The 24,603-nt window shown below is 34.8% G+C and overlaps 1 protein-coding gene across 2 annotated transcripts in view; it reads right to left on the bottom strand.

The window, feature by feature from the left end:
* The window catches only part of STIM2 (stromal interaction molecule 2), a 135,086-nt gene that overhangs the window by 69,990 nt on the left and 40,493 nt on the right, over positions 1-24,603 (bottom strand). For both annotated transcript variants that reach the window (XM_012772886.2, XM_012772887.2), the window contains exon 2: positions 2,981-3,111. In XM_012772886.2, coding sequence (XP_012628340.1) covers positions 2,981-3,111 — 131 coding nt within the window. The remainder of the gene's footprint in view (positions 1-2,980; positions 3,112-24,603) is intronic.

Raw genomic sequence — 24,603 nt, 5'->3', positions numbered from 1 at the left:
AGGAATGAGAAATGATTTTTTAATGAAAATATATAATTACCATGTGGTCTGATTAAGGAAAGCTGAAAAAGTTTGGGAAAGGGACTAAAACATTCATTACCTGAAGCAGGGGTTTGGGTGGAATGTTTCAACGCTCCAGGATGCCATAAAATAATTTCAGAAGTTTTTGGCTCTTCACAGACAGATCTTATATATAGGGCATTCATCCACAATTTATAACTAGATTGTATTTAACAGTGTGTATTTATCATCTGAAGCACATCTTTCTAAAGAAACTACATTAAGGTAGTTTAGTTCACCGCAAAAGCCTAATTAATCCACATATAACTGAACAATACACTACCAATGGTGCTTCTCAAACAGCCTATGAATAACACTGCCTCAAAAAGAGGGAACCACTGTAATAAATCAGAATTTGGAGGTAAAGGTGAGATCGTCTGGATGGTAAGAAATGGTAGGATAAGAGAAAGTTTTCTGGTTTCTATGATGGTTGCTCTGAGGAACAGGCAAATATCCGACTAAAAATACTCTAGGAGAATCAGTTCTTATTAAATGTCATAAACAAAGAGGATAATTCAATAGCAGTTGGTAAATGAACTGGAAAAGCAAGAAATTGAGGAAGAAGTCCAGTAAACAGGTACTACTTGCCTTGACTACAGGTCAAGGCAAGGCACAAAGAGCCTGCGTACTCAACTAAATAAATGCTGAGGCAGGGTAGAAATTTTACAATTTAAGAAATATTCTAGGTATAACTATAAAATAATGAGATATTTTCTTAAAATCTGCCTCAATAACTTACACAATGGTTCTTAACTATCTAGGTACAACTTAACAGAAAGCAAAGGATCCTCCCCCCAGAAAAATACGAACAACTCTCTTTTATAATAATTGTATATCCATGACTTCCTATAGGACATACAGAGAAACTTTTAAAGTATAACTTGGCAACCAGCTCAGTGCTGGGACCAGGAAGAAGCTCCAAAGCAGTTCTCAAAGCCAAACTTGCACCAAAAAAAGGTCACAGTCACTGTTTGGTGGTCTGCTACCAGTCTGATCCACTACAGCTTTCTGAATCCCAGTGAAACCATTACATCTGAGAAGTATGCTCAGCAAATCGACGAGATGCACCAAAAACCGCAACACCTGCAGTTAGCACTGGTCAACAGAAAGGGCTCAATTCTCCACAACAACACCTTCCCACACATTGCACAACCGATGCTTCAGAAGTCAAACAAAGTAGGTTACAAAGTTTTACCTCATCTGCCATGTTCACCTGACCTCCTGCCAACCGACTACCACTTCTTCAAGCATCTCAACAACTTTTTACAGGGAAAACGCTTCCACAACCAGCAGAGGGATGCAGAAAATGCTTTCCAAGAGTTTGTCAAATTCCGAAGCACAGATTTTTACACTACAGGAATAAACAAACTTATTTCTCATTAGCAAAAACATGTTGATTGTAAGAGTTCCTATTTTGATTAATAAAGATGTGTTTGACCCTAGTTATAGTGATTTAAAATTCACAGTCCAAAACTATAATTACTTTTGCACCAATCTAATATTACATCTGCAATGACCCTATTTCCCAATTAGGTCACATTCTGAAGTACTGAGGGTTAGGACTTCAACAAATGTTTTTGAAGGACACATCTCAACCTATAACTTGACCCTTTACATTAAAAGTCTGCCAACTCCAACTTTACAAGAATAAGAATTGAGTAAGAGTAGACCCAGAAGTGTCATTGAACAGGGAGAGATTTAAAATAAGAGAACTGAGATTTTGTTTTAAACAAACTAATTTTAAAGTAAAAGTAAGAACCCTCTAAAAACATCAGGCAGAAAGCAATACATGTAAGTCAGGCATCTGGATTGGCTTAGAGACACAGGAATCAGGAATAATTTGAAAATGGATGAGCACTCTCAAAGGAAACGTTTTGTGCAGTAGGTCAAGAACTGATCTTTACAGAATGTCACTATTAGGTAACAATGTCATTAGAGAATGCCATTGTTATATAACATTAGATAGTACTGTAGAAAACAATGTAATTAAGTATTATATAAACTAAAAGAAAAGAATTACAATAGTGACAAATCCAACAAAGAGGTTGAAGAGGTCTGAAAAATGACCAGGGGTTTTAGCTAGAATGAGACTAAAGTCAAATCAAGAAAACAACTTTGATGGAGAAACTAAGAGGGAAACCAGACAAGTGGGAAGACGAGAATGCTTAAAAACTAAAGACAATCAGTATAGTAAATTACTAAATTGGTGGCCTTCAATGAACCACATCTCCTGATTATCTACATCCTGGTATCTCTCCCACATAGACTCTGAGCTTAGCCAAATGACTTGCTTTGGCCAATATATGAGTGAACACTGGCAAGCAGAGGCATGATAAGCACTTGCACACTGGAACTTGCCTTCTTGGAACACTACAACTTGGAGACCAGCTGCCACGCTGTAATGAAGCTTGAGCTACACTTCCAAATGATGTGAGGTCAGAGAGACAACAGGAAGAAAAAGAGGCCATGTTAGATACCCCAGCCCCAGCAGAGGCTCCCAAATGAATGCAGCTGCCACAGTGACCTCAGCCCATACCTAAGGAAATAGAAAAACTGCCCAGCAGGGCCCATCAACCCACAGAATCAGGGGAAATAATAAACTGTTGTCATTTTAAGCCACCACATTTTGGGGTGATTTATAAAGCAGAGATAGGTATAGTCAAAATAGGATATATATTTGAGAAATCCAAGAAGGCGAGAACAAAAATTTTATAAAACTGGGAACATGTACATACAAATCGGGTGATGGACCCACAAAAACTCTGTAAATGTAGTGGCTAAAATTAACATGTAAAAATAAAAATTGAAGATGCTGAAAATGAAGGAGGTGAGCCATAAGAGTAATAAAGACAAAATTTAACACTAGAAATACAGTCATTCTGTTGTAAGAGAATACAAAGGAAAATGTTTTTCCACCTACTTCATCACTTTCATCTACTTCAATTCCACCATCTTTGTCATCATCCATTTGTTTATGTATTGTTTGAAGAGCTTCCAGACTAAATCTATCTTCTTCTGTAAAGCATGGTGGACTCAGTGACATGCAGGGATCTGAAATAGAACAAAGGACAATTACTAACTTGCTATCCCAAAACACAGGCTATAGTTAGAGAATATAACTTTAAAAAAAAACCAACACAATTAAACATCAGACTAAGTCAAACTAAGAGGCTTTCAAATGTCTAGCAGAGTGTTCTTCACATCAAAAGTACAATACATGAACACAACTGACTAAAAATAAATAACCCAATCTAATTAGTACTCAGTGACTACAACCAGGAGTTATATTAGTACTAACTTCAGGTTGCCTAAAATCTTCTATATCTTTAACCATTTCTTATCCAACCTGTTGTATTTATTAATCATTTCCCCCCTCAAAAAAAGATGACCCCCCCTGATTTTAAAAAAACTAAAAAGCACAAAATATAAGGTGCTATTTTTGTATAATCCAGTTTAACTAAAATATAAATCCTAGGAAAGTATCACCAAAAAAAGCAAAGGAAAGGTATTCACATGATCCTTTTTTTCATTTTTCTATTTAAGTTAATCCAAGAGTCTACTCATATGACTTTTTAAAAAAAACATAACTTTGTAGGTTCAACAACAACAAAAAAAGAAAAACACTGATTTTTTTTTTAATCTTGCTCTTCATTGTTTTCCTCAATACACATTTATTGGTCAAACTTCTTCCTATGAAATATGTGAATCCTCATAGGTGTCAAAAATTAACACATTAGAGAACATGTTGGGTTTTTCAATGGCTTAAAATCAGACTCATGAAAATTACTTCCTGTTGACATAACTAGTAAACAACCTATATTAATATCAAAATGGATAAGTACTGCCAAAGCTTCACTCATACCCAATCTGGTTGACTGATAGACTGCAAATTCCAGGAATTTACTTCTATTTTACTAGGTCATTAAAATAACATCCTTTTAAAATGTCATCAGAGCCACATGTATTACTAGAAACAGCATGGCCTTGAAGTTTAACATGGTTAGCATATGAGAGGGGTTAGTCAAAGTTTGATTATACTAGATTTTTAACTATTGATAGCATTCTGGTCCTATCATTAATTATCATCAGTCAACTGAGGACAAATCACTTTTCCTTGTGTTTTAGTTACCTCATCTCTAAAACAAAACAAGTAGACCAGATGTTTACTAAGGTCTATCGCTGCTGTAAGTGTGTAAGAATATCTAATTCTGTGCTTAGAAAAAATAAATCAGAAGAGGAGAAACCAGTACTTGAGACTCAAAGATAATTTTATTTTCTAAAAAATAATTCAAATCTATATTATCTACATGTTACAGCTATAGCCAAAAAATGTTTGGCAATTTAACATTTTTAATAGTTTTAATTCAAAATCTAATTTTAATTTCTTAAGGGAAGAAAGCAAAAGAGAAGAAACTATTAAAGTGGGAAACAATTATTAATATAAATTATATATGACATATGAATATATATATATATACACAAATACTTAAAATGCTGACAAAGAATAGCTAAAATCTAAGAACTTACAGGCATACTGATCAATTATGATCCCTAATTCACAAAACAACCATAACCCTGCTATGCCTATGAGTTCAAATTTATTTGCAATTATTTTGATAGATGCAAAGTAAAAGATCAGCTCTCAGGTACCTAAACAATGTACAGTGTAAAGAAGATCTGTATACAATGTATAGTTGCCTCCAGCAGACCTATTTTTTACACATATTTCATTTTGATAAAAACCACAAAGTGAATGAGTTTACTGCAACTGGTATATAGTCAGCACCACTCACCTTGCTTAAATAGGTTTTGTTGTTAAACTCTCTAAGTGGAGTCAATAGTGTGGGCTATACAAACTTTAGACAGCAAAAGGACAAAAATTAGGGGTAACATATGCCCTGAAAAAATTCATATAAAAATAAAACTGGTAATTATTTACTTAAATGAATATATTTCATTAGCATTAACTCATCTAATAAAATACTCTATCAAGGTCTACCTCAATGTAACTTCTCCATGAAATCTTGCATAAATACTATCTCCCAGTGCTCACTTCCTTCTCCAAACTCCATTCCATTCATTCAATAAATACCTACCAAGCGCCCACCATGTGCCAGGTACTGGAAATAACCATAGTGAACAAACAGTCAAAACTCCTCATGAAACTTATATTCTAGCAGGGGCTATGAACATAACAAGATAAATAAGTAAAATGTATAGGCCTGCTAGTAGTGGTAAATATTAAGGAGAAAAACAGAGTAAAGAGCAAATATGAAATATCAAGAATTTGAAATTTGATTACATCTTTATTTTCAAATCATTCTAAGTCCTCACTTAATGTTATTCTTTATTAATCTCTAATTGCTTTATGTGTCATTTTTCCACACAACTAAGATCATGAACAGAACAGGGATAACTATGTTCATCTATTTCTCACATGTTCATAATACCCAGGACATAGCTGGGCATATTTTAAGCCTCTGATAAATTCTATTACTTCACACATTAACTAAATCACAAACTTCAAGGCTTCTATACTGTGCAAGGCAATGACAGGCATTAGGAAGTAAAGAGATAATAGAGTATGCTATACTCAAAAAAGCTCACAGTCTGAGTATACATGTAGACTCCTACAATGTATCATGTTAGGTAAAGTTGGAGCATTTAAAATGATCTGTAGTTCATAACCTTGAGAAGAAAGAAAAGCATGTCTGGAAGAACACTGAACATATGTTCAGTGACATGAAAAGAACATGGAACATTCAGAGAAGTGCAAGCACATTAACATGTCTGGAGTACAGAGAACATACGGAAAAGGGGTAGGAGATTGGGTAGGAGACTGATAAGAGGCCAGATCTCTAAAAGCTCTGATTTCCATACTAAGGAATTTGGACTTTTTATCCTAAAAACTTCGGGAAGCCGCTTAGGGATTTCAAGGAGGGGCCTAACACAATCCAATTCATTACGGAAAGATCACTCTGGTGACAGTGAACAGGATGGAGGCAAGACTGAGAAGCACAGCTGTGGGCAAGTGCTACAGCAATCTTGGCAGCACTCAAAAGTCCATGCCTGCAAGGAACAGGAACAGAGAAGGGAGATAATGAGATTGCTCTAGGGTCTGGTGTTCTGCCAAGTTGGAGCAGCAGAAGGAAAGACAGGAGTTGAAGTTATGGCAAGAGTGATCCACTTCTCCACATGAAATTTTAATTCCTTTACAGTACAATGACTGAAGTTTTACAAATATAATTTAGAATAGTTGCAGATTCTGACCTCTATTATCTGTTCCAATGTCTTATTTCATTTCTCAGTTCTTTCCCATCTAGGTTAATTCAGGAGAAGTGATCATTTTAACTCAAATTAGCTGGCCCATATTTCTTCTAAAATATATAATCGGTTATAAAAGCTCTGTACCTATAATTAATCTGGTATAGTGGTTTCAAAGAAAACTGCTAAACTACCTTGTTCTTTTTTGCCAGTATCTCATAGACACCTACCTTAGGTACTCTAAATGTGCCAGTGCACATCATGTACTCCATACCTAGAACATTTTTTCTCATTCACACTGACTTCACTTGTTCATTTAAACATAATACGGAGTGTGTCAGGCCCTGTGCTTGATGCTGGGCTCACAATGCAACAACTCAGACAAATCTCCTCCTCTCAGTGCCTTCTCATCTTGTGTTAAATGCAAGATGGTGTGATACATCTTTTTAGCATTATATGCTGAGCATTCTTTTCTTTTCTCTGGATTGACAGCAGCACTTTGCACTGAGGAAAAAGGTAATCACCCACAACAGAATGAGACCTAACAAAGTCAGCAATCACTGTTATTCAATTCTGCCTTGTTTTCCTGTATTCAGAGCCAAACACTCAGTTTGGTTCTGCAGAAATAAAGTTAAATGAATTAAAATAATTTCACCTAATAAGAAATATCTACTACATTCTAGAAACCAATTCTACTTTATATACATAACTTATTCCCTGCAACCTGTGTGGGGAAGATATTATCTCCATTTTTCAGATGTGGATATGATACTCTTGAGTAACTTACTTAAAATCGCGCCCCTAGAACTGACAGTTGGGATCCTAACAAAGTCTTCAAAACTCCAAATCCATGCTCAAGTGTCAGTACAATTAACATAAATGAGTCGGTGCCACCAGTGTCAGAGAAAAATATTGTTTTCACAGATATTGCCAGGTTCTGGCTGAGGAGCTCAGAACACCAAGCATAAATGTACCCCATGGAAGGGGATCACTAAACACTTCTGGAATAATATTCACAATCTAGAATACATACCTATACCTTCTACTTTACTTTCCTTTAACGTATCTCCACTTCTATTCACACTCCCCTTGAACAAACCATTATATTAAGTAGATTATACTGTATCATTAACTTTAAACTTGATTGTGAGCATGTACTACATTAACTTTTTCTTCTCTGTATCTACCAAAATGACTGACATATTTGTTGAATGGTTTAAATACACATAAATATTAGAAGCCAAATAAATTAACTCCTAATTTCAACCCATTTATCTAGCAAATATCTAAATGCCAGACTCTTGGTTAGAAGCCAGGTATACAAAAGGTAAAAACAAATAAAGTTAAATATGGCAGATGCAATGACAGGATGGATGTAATAAATATATAAGGGTGACAAAACTAAGGGAGCAGTCGTGTCTACATGCATAGCAAGAAAGGCTTCAAGAAGGAAGTGACATTTATATTGATTCTTTAAAGATGAGCAAGTGTTCTCTAAGAAAACATGTATAGGCAAAAACATTAACAGTTATTATACTATAAAATTATAGTAACTACCAATTACAGAGTGTCTCTTATATATCACATAAAATATATTTATGTGTGTGCATATATATATATATATATATATACATAAAATGAAGTATTATATACTTCACTTTGCCTACAAAGTAGGCATTATTCCCACTTAGATAATTAAGAGAAAAGATAGTGTCAGTGAAGGCCAGAATATGGTAGTATATACAGATTATTCTAAAGTGATAATAAAGGAGAAAAAATATTAATGAGTTACTCACTGAAAGCCCTAACTTGCCGTTTCCTCTGCCTGCAAAGTTCTCTCAAATATATCCATGGCTGGTTAACTCCTTTTATTCCAACTCAAATGTTCCTCCTCAGAGGCCATCTTATTTCCCTATCTAAAATAACCTTCCCAATAAGAACATCAACAAGCAAGAAAAAAAAAGAAAAGAAATTTAAAAATTATAGAAAAAAGCCGGGCGTGGTGGCTCACGCCTGTAATCCTAGCACTTTGGGAGGCCGAGGCGGGCGGATTGCTCAAGGTCAGGAGTTCAAAACCAGCCTGAGCGAGACCCCGTCTCTACCAAAAATAGAAATAAATTAATTGACCAACTAAAAATATATATACAAAAAATTAGCCGGGCATGGTGGCGCATGCCTGTAGTCCCAGCTACTTGGGAGGCTGAGACAGTAGGATCGCTGAGCCCCGGAGATTGAGGTTGCTGTGAGCCAGGCTGACGCCACGGCACTCACTCTAGCCTGGGCAACAAAGTGAGACTCTGTCTCAAAAAAAAAAAAAAAAAAAAAATTATAGAAAAGAAAAAGAAAAAAGAAAATAAATAAATAAAAAATAAAATAGCCTTCCCTTTGACTCTGTCTACTTGCTTTTCTTCACAGCACTTTATCACAGTGCACTATATTACAATTATTTTTAGGAGAAAGAAAGAGAAGTTTACTACTTTTCTGGCAAAGGAGGAAAATGGTAGACTCTCATCTCAAAAAATCCAAACTTCTTAAACATAAGCAGAAATACGGAGCTTTTAAAAGGAGGGCTCTCAGTTCTAGACTACTATGTTAATGATTCTAATCATCCCATTTATTAAGTTTGCTTACTGTCTAACTCCCTCACTACAATGCAACCATGAGATCACAGGCTTTGTTTTGATTATTTCTCTTTCCCTGTGCCTAGAAGAGTGTCTGGCACATAATAAGTGCTCAAAACATATTTGTTTACTGAATTACCCCATTGGTTTTCCAATATAAATGTTTGGAAGAGAAAAGCTTTTCACAAAATTACTTGGCTGATTAGAAAACTAAGATGTAGAAATTAACAGTAAAATTCTTAATCTTTTCATGACATTGGAGTTAAACCTAAGTATTTAGTACAAATCTAGTAACACTACACTTCTGCTTAAACTATTCAATAGTCACCTAGAGCCTAAAGTCTATTCATTATTTAATATCATTGTTTAAACACGAATGGAACAATATATACAACATTCCACATAAAAATAACCAAAGATAACTTTAAAATATTTAAGATAGTCTTCAAAAACTTCTGAGGTCAAGGACTAGGCCTGTTTTATTGATTACTATACATTAATATTATTACTATATATAGTATTACTATTGTTATACATCTTACTATATATATTATACATTATTACACCTGAAAAATAATTTGTCTGACTTTTACATGTAAACAATTGCATTTTCAGTAGCCTTATGAAAGATAAACTAGATTTTAGTAATTATGGTTTGAAAAGGGGAAAACAAGAACAAACACAAATAGAAAATAAGACAAGCTCTGGAAGCCACAATAGTACAGACTGTCTAGCAGACTAGCTCTCCACTAAGAGTGCTATGGCCTCCTCCCGTCTCCTTCCCAAATGCTACTGGAGATCACTGGGATTAGGGTGGGAAGGGTGTAATAATATTGAGTAACTGCAATGCCTAAGCCAGTCCCACACAACAAAGAATTGTCCTCCACTACGCCAGTAGGAAAAAGAAAACACTAGCAAATGATGGGTGGAGTAGCAATATGAGGTGAATCTGCAAAGATAGCTTGGGGCTATCAGTCAGTGAAGCACAATGAACATCAGTAAGAAGAATCTAAAAGAACCCACTGATGGTTTTTAAGCAGAACTGTGACATGATGAAAGATATAATAGAAAAAAAATTAGTTACAACTTATATTTTGAATAGCGCTTTCAAGTTTAAAAATGCTTTACCATATAGTTACTTTTATTTTTTTTTAAATAGACTTTGTCTTTTAGAGCAGTTTTAGGTTCACAGCAAAACTGAGTAGAAGGTACAGAGATCTCCCATGTATTCCCTTCCCGCACACACGCGCAGCCTACGCTACTATCAACATCCTCCCCCAACAGAGTGGTACATTTCTTACAACTGATGAACCTACACTGACACATCATTATCACCCAGAGTCCATGGTTTACATTAAGGTTCACTCTTGGCATTGTACATTTTATGGGTGTAGACAGATATATAATCACATGTATCCACCATTATAATATCATATAAAGTAGTTTCACTGCCCCCAAAATCCTTTGTCCTCTGCCTATTAATTCCTTTTCCCTCTAACCTCTGACAACTGCTGATATTTTTACCATCTGGATAGTTTTGCCTTTTCCAGAATATTGTATTGTTGAAACTATACAGTATGTAGCCTTTTCAGTTTGGCTTCTTTCACTTAGTAACGTGCATTTAAATTTCCTCCCTCTCTTTTCATGAATTGATAGTTCTTTTCTTTCTAATGCTAAACAATATTTAATTGTCTGAATGTACCACAGTTTACTAATCCATTCACCTACTGAAGGACATCTTGGTTGCTTCCAAATCTTAGCAATCACAAATAAAGCTGCTGTGAACATCCACATGCCAGTTTTCATGTGGACGTAATTTCCCAACTCCTTTGGATAAACAGCAAGCAGTGCAATTGCTGGACTGTATGGTAAGAACAGTTTTGTAGGAGACCACCAAACTGTCTTCCAAAGTGGTTGTATCATTTTGCATTGCCACCAGCAATGAATGAGAGTTCCTGTTGTTCCACATCCTTGCCAATGTTGTTGTCAGTGTTCTGGATTTTGGCCACTCTAATAGGTGTACAGTGCATCTCACTGTTTTAATTTGCATTTCCCTGATGACATATGATGGGGAACATCTTTTCATATACTTATTTGCAATCTGTATATCTCCTCTGGTAAGATGTGTTACTTTTATTTCAATCTAAAGTATATGTTTGCCATCAAAGAATGCCCATCACAATAATCTAGCAGGAAACAATAGAATATAAATACAGAAATGGCAGTGGAAATAGAAAGAAAAGGTTATACCTAAGTGAAAACTGAATGTAGTATGAGAAAGGAGATAAATATGACTGACATTTCAGGCCTAAAAGTCATCTAGGTAAAACAAAGGTATATTTGTCTTCTATTTGGCTGGGCCAGTCCAAACAACACAGAGTTACAAAATGCATCAAATGTGATTCCATTCAACCTTCACTGGAAGAATAAATATGTCGTATTCTATACTCTGTCATCCCAGTCAATTGATATATGTAGGGAGGAATATAGTTCAGAAACCTAAGAAAATAAGAGCTTAAGAAAAAAATGAAGATGAAAAAAGGAAATAAAGTCTTTACAGCTAGTTTCCCTCCTATAATACCTTTTAAATCATCAAATTTCATGCAGAAAAGAACTAGAGAGAGCCAAGTGACTCTTAATCACAAACCAATGACTGTGGCCCACTAATAGTGTATAACATCATATGCTGCCAAGAACTTGGCTTACCATACTGGCAACTATTTATGAACCTCATGATTTGGATTTTCTTAATTACTACCACTGAAAGAAATTTTTAAAATAAATAGTTTGTATTTAGTACTTCTACTAATAGTTCAGCCATTTATCAAATCAAATACTTCAATATGAATATTTTTAGAGTACATTTTCTCTAAAATCTTTGGGGATAATTCTTTGGTGTCATTTTCCAATATAACAAAGACCTGATACAAACTCGAAAGTAGAGTGAATAATGTCTTCCTTCTCTTCTGATAGCCTCTCTAGGCCAGAGTCTACCTTATATTCCCAAGTATTCCCTGACATTTCCAGTATCTAGCATACCACAAACACTTAGCACATAATAGTATTGACAGATATTTCTCCAAAAAGTATATAATAAATAATATAGGCTACTGTATAATTTTTTAAATAAAAATGAATTTCAACCTATTATAATTATATTACCTGGCACATGATAGGCATTCAAAATATGCTAACATTTATGAAGAGTGTATTACATGCCAGAACAACGAATGAGAAAGGGACAGTTGTAACTGGATAGGTATACACAATGATATACCAGGATGCTATAAAAATGCATGTTATACCAGAACAGGTATACACAATTCTATAACCAGGAGGCTATAAATATGCAGGCAGAGGACTCTAGAATCTCTAATATCTACTCAGCCTTTTGAAAAGTTCAACAATTAAAGGAAACAAACCTTACCATAGAGGGCTGAGAAACCACTACAGATGTTCCCTAATTGTGGGTGAACTATTATTCTGAATAGAAAATAAAGGGCCCTTGCTGAAAACCCCTTCTGACTGATAACTGCCTCTTGGAGCTCTGAATCTCCATAATCGCTAACTTTGCATAAAAAGTACCTATTAATTTACCTGGACCCTAGAAAAAAGAAAGAAGTATCCCCTGATTGTTATCTGAAAATTCTCCTTAAAAAATTGCTAACATCACCTATACCTTCCAAATGTTTTAAACAGATTATCTTATACAAATTCAGGTCCTTAGGTCCCTTCCCTCTTTCCAGGAACATGTGGATGAATTTATCGTCTTCTGATTACTTCACTCACACTTATTTCCCCATCTACCCAACCACTACCACCACCAAGCAACTGAAGTTCCTGCTAATCTTCTCAGAACCTCTCTCTAAAGGTAGAAGAGACTGTAATTCCTCTGCCTCAAAACTATCTTTATAGGCAATTCATTTACCAACACACTCCTCTATCTACACTTATATTCACAGTTAATAATATGTTCCTTCAGTGTATCTAAGTAAATGAGTAGGTGTATTTATATGGCTATATTTATCTATATCCCTTGACAGCTACCTAATTTTTTCCACTTTGTTTTATACTATAAGCTCCTGGAAAGCAATAATACATTTGTATATAACATTGTAACAACTATCATATGTTGGAAAATACTGTTGACAAGGTACAAAAAAGAAAATAAACAGGTGCATGCATACAGTTATTGATTCCTGGTTTCCCAAGATGCTATTAAAAATTTAATGAAAAATATTTACCAAACCACATACACATGCAGATCCCAGAAGCAATTCCCAATTTCTCTCCAAAGATTAGAAAAATATGATATACACAACTGAAAGCAACATAACCAAAATAATTGAGAACCAGGATTCTAACCAGCACTGGCTTGAGACTGTATCTCATGCCAATAACATTTTGTTTAACATTGTTATGTGCAAGGAGTAGTGAAAGAGCTTTGCTTATTTTTATTTGTGTTGTTTTCGAGGAGAGAATATGATCATTCAAAGCTATCACAACACTGTGAATGTACTTAGTGCATTGAACTGTACGCTTAAAAATGGTTAAAATGGTCAATGTCATGACATGTGTATTTTACCACAAAAGAGAAAGCTACAGTCAAATCACAAGCTACAGTGAACAAAGATCATTAACACTATCCAACCTATATCAACACTAGGGAAATAAAGAAAACATTGTTGTTATTGCCAGGCGCTGATCCAAGAGCAAAATATTGTTTCTTTTACTTCTCTCTCAGTATAAGAACTTAACAACAATCATAAGTATCACAATTTTACAGATGAGAAAGGTTGAACAGTCCATAGAGAAAAAAAGAACTTTCAATTAATTCTTACCCTGCCACTTACTATGTAACTTCAGGAAAGTTATTTAACCTCTTTGCCTTAATTTCCTCATCTGAAGAATGGGAAGAATTGCAACTTTGCAAGGCTACTGTTGGAATTAAATGAGATGTATAACATCTAACAGTGTGTGACACATATTTGAAACTCAATAAACAACATTATAGGTATCTATTAATATCACCTAGAAAGAAAAGCAAGATGCCTATAGCTAATAAATGACACAGTAGGAATTCAATGGTAAGTCTCATGAAATCTAAGTCTAGTCTATTACCTTAACAGTTAGCAAAAATTATTTTTTAAAAATTAGACTTAACTCTAAATATCTTTTGGCTGATTCCAAAACAAATATAGTCTAAAATACAAAGAAAGAAGATAAAGGGAGAATAGAGCATTTATTGTGTTAACTATTATATAAATCACTAATTGATTTTACTTGATTATCTAATTCAAATGCTCTCAACAACTCTGCCATGTTAACATCAAACTACTGCTTCCCATGATGAATAAACCAGGCTACTCATCAGTAAAGTAATTTGAACAAAATTAAACAGCTAGTAATTGTCTTGTTGAAATTTGACCCAGTTTTTCCAAATCCGAAGAACTTTATTTTTTCCTATATCCTACAACCTGTCAAAAGAAAAATATTTCCTAGTTTTAAAATCCCCAAAAAGAATATTCTGAAAACAAATTCCAAAGCAGGAATTCTAAAAGCAGATTCATTAAAAGTATCACTTGTTAGAAGTATATAACCCCTAAAGCACTATTTTGAAAAAAAAATGCTTATTTGGATATAAGTTTTGCTTACTGGATTTTTTGTTTGTTTGAATAAGTAGTTTAGAAAGTTCTTAACATTTCTAAGTGAAAACAAATTCGCATTTCCAACTTGGAAGCAGAGTCCATTACCCCATCAATTTGGTTTTAGCAACAAAAATGAGTAATGTCCCTTTTCATGTACGATTCCACAATAATAAAAGATTTACAAAGCTATACTACAATCATAATGCAAGAGGGGAGAGCCAAACATATGTGCAATGAGGCCACAACCAGAAACTTGATGTGCAGTGATATTTGTAAATCTAGCATTTTCTAAGTTGGGAATTGCTTATACAATGTATAAAGAAATAGCCAACAAATCCCTTTTCTCATGAAAAAAAAAAAACCTGTGAAAAACTGCCAGCCACTGTTTTAGTTTTGTTTTGTTTGGAGAAGAGGAAGTCTCATAAAACCCTTCCATATTAAAGTTTTGCAAATTTAGCTTCCAACACACAGGGCTCTAATGTAATGTACAGATACAAAGTCTTTACTGATAATTAAAACATCAAACCAGAAAACATAATCACATAATCATGTCTCTGAATTTTAGACAATATCTTCCTAGTTTTTAAAATAGCCTCTTTAAGACATCCAAAAGCAGGAGAGAGAAATTGGAGACATCAGTACTTGTTAGCAGCCTGCAAAAAGCCTTCCTGCAAAAAGCTGAATCTGGCAAAGCATCTGTTTAATAGTCGATGAGGGAATTGACACCTAACTCTTAAGATCACTAATTTTATTCTCCAATGCAACCTTCCTACCTATCCTATTTCACCTGATTTTTTACGCTATATAATTCTAACATCTATTTCTGCTATAAAATAAGTAGGTAAAAGTGAAAGGAGCTCATAGAGTGAGTTACCGGAGATTCCTTACAAGTAGCAAACATTGTAACCAGTATATAGACTAAAATATCTCCCAGAGTAATCTCTTTTCTCTGAAAGTGTTTACTTCAACTCTTTCATAGTAATGATTCGCTCTTTCTCTCTCTCTCAAAACACCAGGTTTTATTTAAGATTACACTAAAAATAATGTAATTATGTAACAAATATATTAAAGTATATGCATTCAAATTAATATTGCCCTTCCTATTCAAAGCATTCTCCTTATAAAGGTATACATACTTGCTTCAACAACTCAGCCACTGTCCAAAATTCATGATATTCATGAATTATCCAAAAGAATTACTCCAAAGCACTTGTAATGTTTTCTACACATTCTTAATAATAGCTTAATTTCTTCCATTTATGGGGGACTTAAACTTTGGAAACTGCTCAGGCAATCAATCTGCAGAATATCATTTTTTATCCAAAAGGGGTATGAGGTTCTACTAAAGAAAAAAGTATTCTCATGTGGTCCATAAACCATAAAATAAATTCCAATGTATTAGCCCACAAACTTACTTTTATTTTCTATTTTTTGAAATATACTATTAATACTTTAAATTTTCTTTAAAAATTATGATCTAAAAAATAACTGTATGATAATGTAAGTTTCTAGAAGAACAGTATAAAAGATATAAAACTTGCTGAAAATATATATAAAGTCAACTGAACCAGCTAACGATTAAATACATGTACATTAAAATTTAAGATACAGTAACCCTGGCCGGGCGTGGTGGCTCATGCCTGTAATCCTAGCACTCTGGGAGGCCAAGGCGGGCGGACTGCTCAAGGTCAGGAGTTCAAAACCAGCCTGAGCAAGAGTGAGACCCCATCTCTACTAAAAATAGAAAGAAATTAATTGGCCAACTAATATTTATAGAAAAAATTAGCCGGGCATGGTGGCGCATGCCTGTAGTCCCAGCTACTCGGGAGGCTGAGGCAGGAGGATTGCTTGAGCCCAGGAGATTAAGGCTGCTGTGAGCTAAGCTGATGCCATGGCACTCACTCTAGCCTGGGCAACAAAGCAAGACTCTGTCTCAAAAAAAAAAAAAAAAAAAAAGATACAGTAACCCCTTTAATTTCACATTTTCCAAAATACTATTTTCTCAATATGAACTAAAATTAGTGCAAATTATTGATATATGTGTTCTGTTCAGTGCTATATTCCCATCACCTAGAGTACCACCTGAAACATAGCAAGTACTCAATAAGTATTTACTGGATGAATCAATACAGAAATATATGGCCATGGATTTAGCTGATTTCTATTTTCCTAGCTTAATTACACTAGAAAATTTTCTCTTTTTATATGAAACAATCAGCAAAACATAACCAAACCACAGCTGCACTAAAGTACCAAGTGTGTCAGTTGACAGCAACTCCATTCTTCAAATTGCTCAGGCCAAAAACTCTGAAGTCATTCTTGACTATTCTTCTCACACACATCCCATCCAACATCAGGAACTCTGTTGGCTCTATCTTCAAAATATTATCCAGACTCTGCCCTATTTGAAGCTACCATCATCTCTTGCACTGATTATTGTCTCTCAGTCTCTGATTTCCTCTCTCTCCTCCTTTCAGAGCTTAATCCATGGCCACTCCTACTCACTCTCCTGCAAGCATCCTCATTCCCTTTTTCTCATTTCATCATACTGGTTTAGCAAAGCCATAACACTGGTTAAATCTATTAGGTCATTAAATATGAAATGGCCAATTTTGAATCAAAAGTGCAGAAATATCTCAAACAACAAGCAGTAAAATTAATCAAAGTATGTGCCTAAACTATCAACACAGTTTTGCCACTTCAATGGTCGCTTGTTTATGCCAGCAGCAAAGACACCTAGAGAGCGAGTGGTGACGAAATCGCCAAAGGCATTTTCCACAGCTTGTTGAGAAATGAATACTTTCCTTGCAAGAAGTCATCCAAAGCCTGGAAGAAGTGGTAGTCAGTTGGTGCAAGGTCTGGTGAATATGATGGATGACAGTTTCCAAGTCCAGCTACTATTGCTTGAGCAACATTTGTTTGTATGACATGTGGTTGAGCATTGTCTTGCAAGAGGATTGGCCTGTCTCTATTGACTGATCTTGGCTGCTTAACCACAAGCATTGTCATCATTTCATCCATTTAGGTGCAGTAGACATCCACTGTAATCCACTGACCAGGTTTCATAAAGCCATAGTGGATAATACCAGGGCTGGACCATCAAGCAGACACCATTAACTTTTTTGGATGAATAGTTTTGGACCATGTTTTGGTACATCTTTATCCAACCATTGTGCCGAATGTTTACAATTGTCAAAAGAATCCATTTTGCATCACACATAACAATATGGCATAGAAATAAATGGTTTGCCTTTATGTCATGACAGCAAAGAAGGGCAAGCTTCAGGATGATTTCTCTTCTGACACTCATTTAATTCATATAGTATCCATCTATCCAGCTTCTTTACCCTGCCAATTTGTTTCAAATGGTCCAATATTGTTGGACTAGTAACGTCAAACCTTGCTGCTAATTCAGGCGTAAGTTGAGATGGATTCGCTTCTACTAGAGCTTTCAGCTCATCATTACCCACCTTGGTCTCAGGTTGCCTATGTGGCTCATTTTCAAGATTAACATCACCAGAAAAGAACTTCTCAGACCATCGACGTACTGTGCGTTCATTAGCCACATCCTTCCCACACACTTCATTTATATTTTGAGCTATTTGCACTGCATTGTTTCCATGATGGAACTCATATTCAAAAATAACATGAATTTTTGACTAATCAGAAGCTAAAACGTGCATCTGAAAGACTAAGGGTGTACCTTCACAATAAACATAAAACAAGAAATGTCAAAGTGAAACGTCAGAGATATCAACTGTCAAATTTAGTACTTATGGAAATCGTGACATTTCATACTCAATAACCTAATAATCCTTCACCAACTCTGTACCTACATCCATGCATCTAAATATGGCTAATCATGATGCTTTAAATTAATAATCAGAGACTTTGACCGCACCCTAATGCTGCCAGGAAAGTATACTCTAACTCCCTGGTCCATTCATTCTCCCACGCTAGTTCACATTTTCTTGATCCTCAACCCCACATTCCTTCTCCCCATCCATACAGTGATGACTTTGCTTCCTATATTTCACTGAAAGAAAAAAAAATGTTTGATGAAGCTATCTGAAATGAACTTCCACAAAACTCCCATGACCCATCAAAATACCACCCAGGGTCTATAACCTCAAACTGTGTCTCTGGCCTATTTCCACAGATTAATTATCCAAGTTTCTATATAATATCAAAACTTGTGAACTAAATCACATCCCATTTAGTTCCTCAAGAGCAGCACTCCAGGAATTCACCCTTAACATTTTGCTCACAGTGAACTGTTGCCATTACCATACAAACATGCTGTTTGTTTCTACCATCCTTAAAAAAGTAAAAAAGGCAAAACATTCTCAACCCCATTCCACTATTGTACCATTTCTTTGTTCCCCCTTGCAGAAAATCTTGAAAACATTCCTAACCAACCATCTCCAATTTTTCTCCTCTCTTTCTCTCTTAAAATCCACTCCAGTCAAGCTTCTGCTCTCACCACTCCACCAAAACCGTCCTGGCCAAAATCACCAGTAGCCTCCACATTACTAAATCCAATGGATAATCTCATTTCTCGTGTTACTTTATGTAACAGTAAGTACTTTCCACAGCTGATTATTTTCTTCTTTACTTTCCAGGACAACACAATATCCTTGTTCTCCTCCTCACTGACTGCTCCCTCTCATCTCCTCATAAAAAGGGTCTGAGGAAACTTTTGGGGATTATGGTTATGTTCATTACCTTGACTACGGTGATGGTTTCATGGGTATATGCACATATTCACAACTAGCAAATTGTATACTTTAAGTATGAACCATTTATTGGATGTCAATTACACATCAAAAGATGTTAAAAAAAAAAAAAAACTGTCAGCCTCCACATACCATTCCTACTATTCAAGATTGCTCAGAGATCATGAAAACAGGATTATTAAAGTTGTTTTTAGATCCTAGAGTGAAAAAATAATCCTGACCACTGAGAACAGTTAGTTCCTTCTCATCCAATTCTCTCAATAACCTGACTCTACCATTTTCAATTAAACAATTATTTTCCTAACAAAAGAGAGAATCAGATGGGTGGTATAGAGTTTGACATTCTTTTTGTCATCTATTATCATTACAGTATCAGAAATAACCTGCTACCTTCCTTGTGTTTTCTCCAACATCTGAAAATACCTTTTATTATTCTTAGCACTCTTTGCAAGTCTCAGCTGAGTCTGGCCTTTAGTATTATATTATGAACTAGCTATCAGATATCTCTGGTACTTTATTTACTACCAGTTATGTATCCTATTTTCTGTATTTTTATAATTTTATACCCCATCTCAATTAACATCTACCAGTATCAGGTATTTCAGTAAACACTATTAAGAAATAGGTAAACAAGTAAAATAGTACTTGAAGCATAATAGGATTAGAATTAGTTCATTAAAATATTTTACAAAAATCAAGCACATTTATATATGTATGTCTACAAAAAATTGTTGAGCTAGTGAGACTTCGTGGAAATCAAGTATCAAAGGAGCCTCTCTAGTTACAACTCCAAGCACTTAACAGAACTCATTAGCAATAAGAGACTCATGGGGACATAGGTTAGACAGTGTCAGATTTGTGTTTTGTATAAAATATTCACACAGTTGCTGAGTGTGGCTTTAAGGACAACACACTAGAGGCAGGGAGACAAGGTATTTTATTATCTAAAGCAATGAGAGGCTGTGCTAATAAGGTAAGAAAAAAAAACCATATTTACAAGGTACATTTTACTAATTCCTGGAACTCTCACTAGTTCTACTATAGTATGCAGCCTCCATAATATGCCACCAAGTAGGAAAAGACCTTATTTATTACCAAGTACAAAGATGACTTTGCATTTTATAATTCTAGAGAAAGTTTAGGTATTTAAACTAAACTTCTGAATGATTAGATACTAAAAACTAAATTCATACTATCATCAACTTTTATTTTTGGCCCCATTGACAAGACTGTTGTTATAATCCAAGAAAACTCTACCTATCACATGACATGATTGGAGCACTGCAACAGTTCCCTTCCAGCTCAGGACATAAAGAAAGGACAAGATGCAAGGTGGCATCAAATAGATAGAAACTGGCCTAGGATGTTATGTTGTCAAAAAGACTGACAATTACTTCATTCTTCCTGCCTGTAGAACTCATCAGAAATTTCTAAGAAATGATTTCAAATTACCTAGAATGAGATGAAAGAAGTCATTCATAAAACAGTGCTGATCATTTTTAACTAATATTAGCTTTGCTTCTTGAACTGCTGTTATTGTGTAGGTCTACACTGAAAAGTGTCATTTCCATTATGACCACAATCTGGGCATTAATTTAGCTTCCATACAGATAAACAGCTTTGTCAATAAAAGATGCGACTTCTCTCCTAAATGTAGTAATATTCTTCACAGTTAAGATTAAAGTTCTTTGTATGTCAGAAATCTGAGCATGATCAGAAGACTGAGTCAGTCTTTCAAACACAAACATTTAGCTCAATTTCTATTTTTATCATAAAATTGTATTTAATTATAAATGAAATTATGTATTTTTTATAATTTCAGAATTTTATGAAATCCATCAACACTTATATGCACACTGGCTCTATTTCTGATAGGGAAGGAAAATAAGCAAGAACATCTGTATGCCATCTAATTATTGAAAGCTCATATCCAAATCCCTCCTCTCCACCTCTCTACTACTTCCCATAGAGGCAACCTTACCACTTCTCTCAAAGTCTTCCTGTAATATGGTCTCCCTATTTCTTACACCAACCAGCCCACTATAAATGTATTCCCCTTTACGGCACACCATATCTTTTTAGAATATGAATCTGATCACATCATCCCTTCTGCTGAAATTCTTCAATATCTCTCATTCCCCCAAAGAATAAAGGCTAATCTCTACAGCATGAAATACAAGGCACATTCTTCACCACTGATTAACCCCCACTATAAAGCCATCCTGACCTTCCTAACAGATGTTTCCTATTCTCCACTCTTAGAGTAGTATCTTATGAATAACTTTTAATACTGTAGTTGCAAGTAACTATTTACCTATCAACCCTCAACCTCCACTAAATAATCAGTCTCTCAAAGGGATAATCAGAATTTCATAACAAAGACCACCAACACTGGAGTCAGATCTAAGCTCAAATCCTAATTCCACTATTTACTAAGAATGTAATCTTCAGCAAACCTCTTAACATCTTTGGATCTTAGCTTGCTCAGCTGCAAAATTAGCATAAAATAATCACTCTCATGGGTTCCTATGAATAATAAAAAAAAAGAAATAATAATAAACCATTCTAGAAAAACTATAAAACTAATGTAGCTAACAAAATCTATAAAACCCGAAAAAGAACATTTCCTATATAAAGGACTAACCCTTCTCTATGGCAGGAACAAGTTATAACTTTGTAATGAGGATATATATAATACATTTTTTTTAAAAGAAAATGTTTGATTTTCAGAGGAAAAAAGTCACAAGTTCATATAACCAACATTAAATCTGCCCTTCAACTTTAAGTCAATAAAAGTGTAAATATATATGTTCATTGAATCCTCATAGAAATTAGTATTTAAGCAGAAAGAACACAGCCTCAGTTCCTAGAAAATTTTTATTCAAAACATTGACAAATTTAGCAATTGATGGTGTTACCTCCAAAAAACTAAAAGTGTGAACAAAATGACTTTAGTAAAATGTTTAAAAACTTATTGAAAATATGCTAAACATATTTTCTACAAAGCTGCACAGACAAAAATGCTTGGGATTTTAAAACTGCCTCGGCAAACCTGGGCTCTTCCTTTTGACATGTCCCTAAAGTATCTCCTCATTTCACAGGCAGCCAACTTCCTGGGAGAGAAAGGGAAGGAAAGAAGAAGTTCTTAAATGAGACTGGACAACAGAACTGGGGATAAGGATCTGCAATCGAAACATGTGCTGTGCTTTACAGAGGGGCAGGGTAAGGGAGATGACGCTGGAGGGAAGGAGGGGGCTGCAGTCTAGGATTTCCTCTTCCTGCTCCTGGCTGGCTTCAGTATACTACAGCAGTGAGAGAGAGACGTTCCCCGTGGGAAATAAGAAACCACAAACACTGTGCATAATATATTGAACCTTCAACGCTCAAATAATAACAAGCCTCTCCACTAGCAATATCAGCTTTAAGAATTTGAAGGAAACATTAATTTTCCAGAGTATATTTAGAGAGAATAAGGAATTAAGTAAAAAAAATTAGATTTCAAGGAAGTACCTCCAACAAACACAATTAGTTTGAAAGTTTTCATGCCAATTATAAATTAAGATTTAACTAAAATTATGCTTAAGTAATGGTTTTTAAAGTAAAATTTCAACCAAATTTCTAGTACAAAGTTATACAGCAACCACACAGGACCTCAAATCTTACTGTATTAAATGAATTTTAATCCCTGAAAAGTATAACAAGGCTTCTTTGTCTAGATTCTGAGGAAGAAAAAATTCAATAACTACTTTGAAAACAGTTTTAATTACTTATAACTTAACAAACTAAAGTCTTAAAATTCCTTTTCCCCCTAATGTCACGTAAACTTTTCTACCAAACTCTTGGGAATAATACACTTAACTATGTACCTGGAAAAGTCAAAGCTTCTCTCAATCACTCAGCATTTCATTCGAAGGAAGGCAAAACAGGAAAAGCCCACTGATTTGGGAATCAGGAAGTCTGGGCTGTACCGTCACTAGCTAGGTATAGATAACCTTGGGCATTTCTCCAGCTTCTGTGGCCTCTATTTCCTATAAACCAGCGGTCCCCAACCTTTTTGGCACCAGGGACTGTTTTCACAGAAGACAATTTTTCCACAGACTGCAGGGAGAGGTAGATGGTTTCGGGATTCAAACACATTACATTTATTGTGCACTCACTTTATTTCTATTATTACATTGTAATATATAATAAAATAATTATACAACTCACCATAATGTAGAATCAGTGGGAGCCCTGAACTTGTTTTCCTGCAACTAGACGGACCCATCTGGGGGTGGTGGGAGACAGTGACTGTTCTGACAGGAGGCGGAGCTCAGGCAGTGATGCGAGAAATGGGGAGCGGCTGTAAATACAGATGAAGCTTCTCTTGCTCACCCACCGCTCACCTCCTGCTGTGAGGCCTGGTTCCTAACTTTAAAACCTTCCACTTATATGGTTTATGGTTTATAAAGCACTTCTCAGTTTGTCCTCGTGAATGCTATGTGAAATAATTGTTTTACAAATACAGAATGTGAGGCCCAGAAAGCAGGAGACATACCCAAGATAGTAATTTGCAGAGCCAGAAGCAGAATTCAAAGCCTTTCAGTTCCTTAACAATTCATTATTCTAAAATCTCACAAACTTGAAAATATTAAAACACAAATCTAAATAATTATATTAAAGTAGTACTAGTAAAGTAATAAAATACATATAGTACACAAGCTATTTTTAAAATGTAGTTGTATTCAATATGCTAAGTAATTGTTTATAGACAAAAAGTATGTAGCATGTACCTCAAAACACAGAGACAAAACAGATCAACTCAAGCTATTCAGCGAAAAGTATTAATCAGTAACTGAATTTTTCACTTAAAGCTAGCTTTGTCATCACAGGAAGATGTTACTTTTACTTTTATTCTTCAAAGAAGTAAAAATTAAATCATGTGGGCATTTTTCCCACAAAGTTAGTTCCCAACCCAGACAGTTTCATTCATGAGTTCTATCAATAATCAGGGAAAAAGGAATTCCACTCTTAGACAAACTCTTCCAGAAATCAGAAAGAGAGTTCCTTATAAAGGTAGCAAAATATTTATATAAAAACCAAGAAAACAGTATAGAAATGAAAAATATAAAGCCAACCTCACTCGTGAACATAACTATAAAAATATGAAAGTATTAGTAAATTAAATTCGACCACAAAAAAAGGATAACAATACATCATGACAAAGTTGATTCATTTCAGGAACAAATGATTGGTGAAACTTTAGAAAATCAATTAATATAATTCACATTAACA

The sequence above is a fragment of the Microcebus murinus genome, chromosome 3 (genome assembly GCF_040939455.1).
Source record: "Microcebus murinus isolate Inina chromosome 3, M.murinus_Inina_mat1.0, whole genome shotgun sequence".
NCBI lineage: Eukaryota > Metazoa > Chordata > Mammalia > Primates > Cheirogaleidae > Microcebus > Microcebus murinus.
This window is presented reverse-complemented; position numbering and strand designations above follow the sequence as displayed.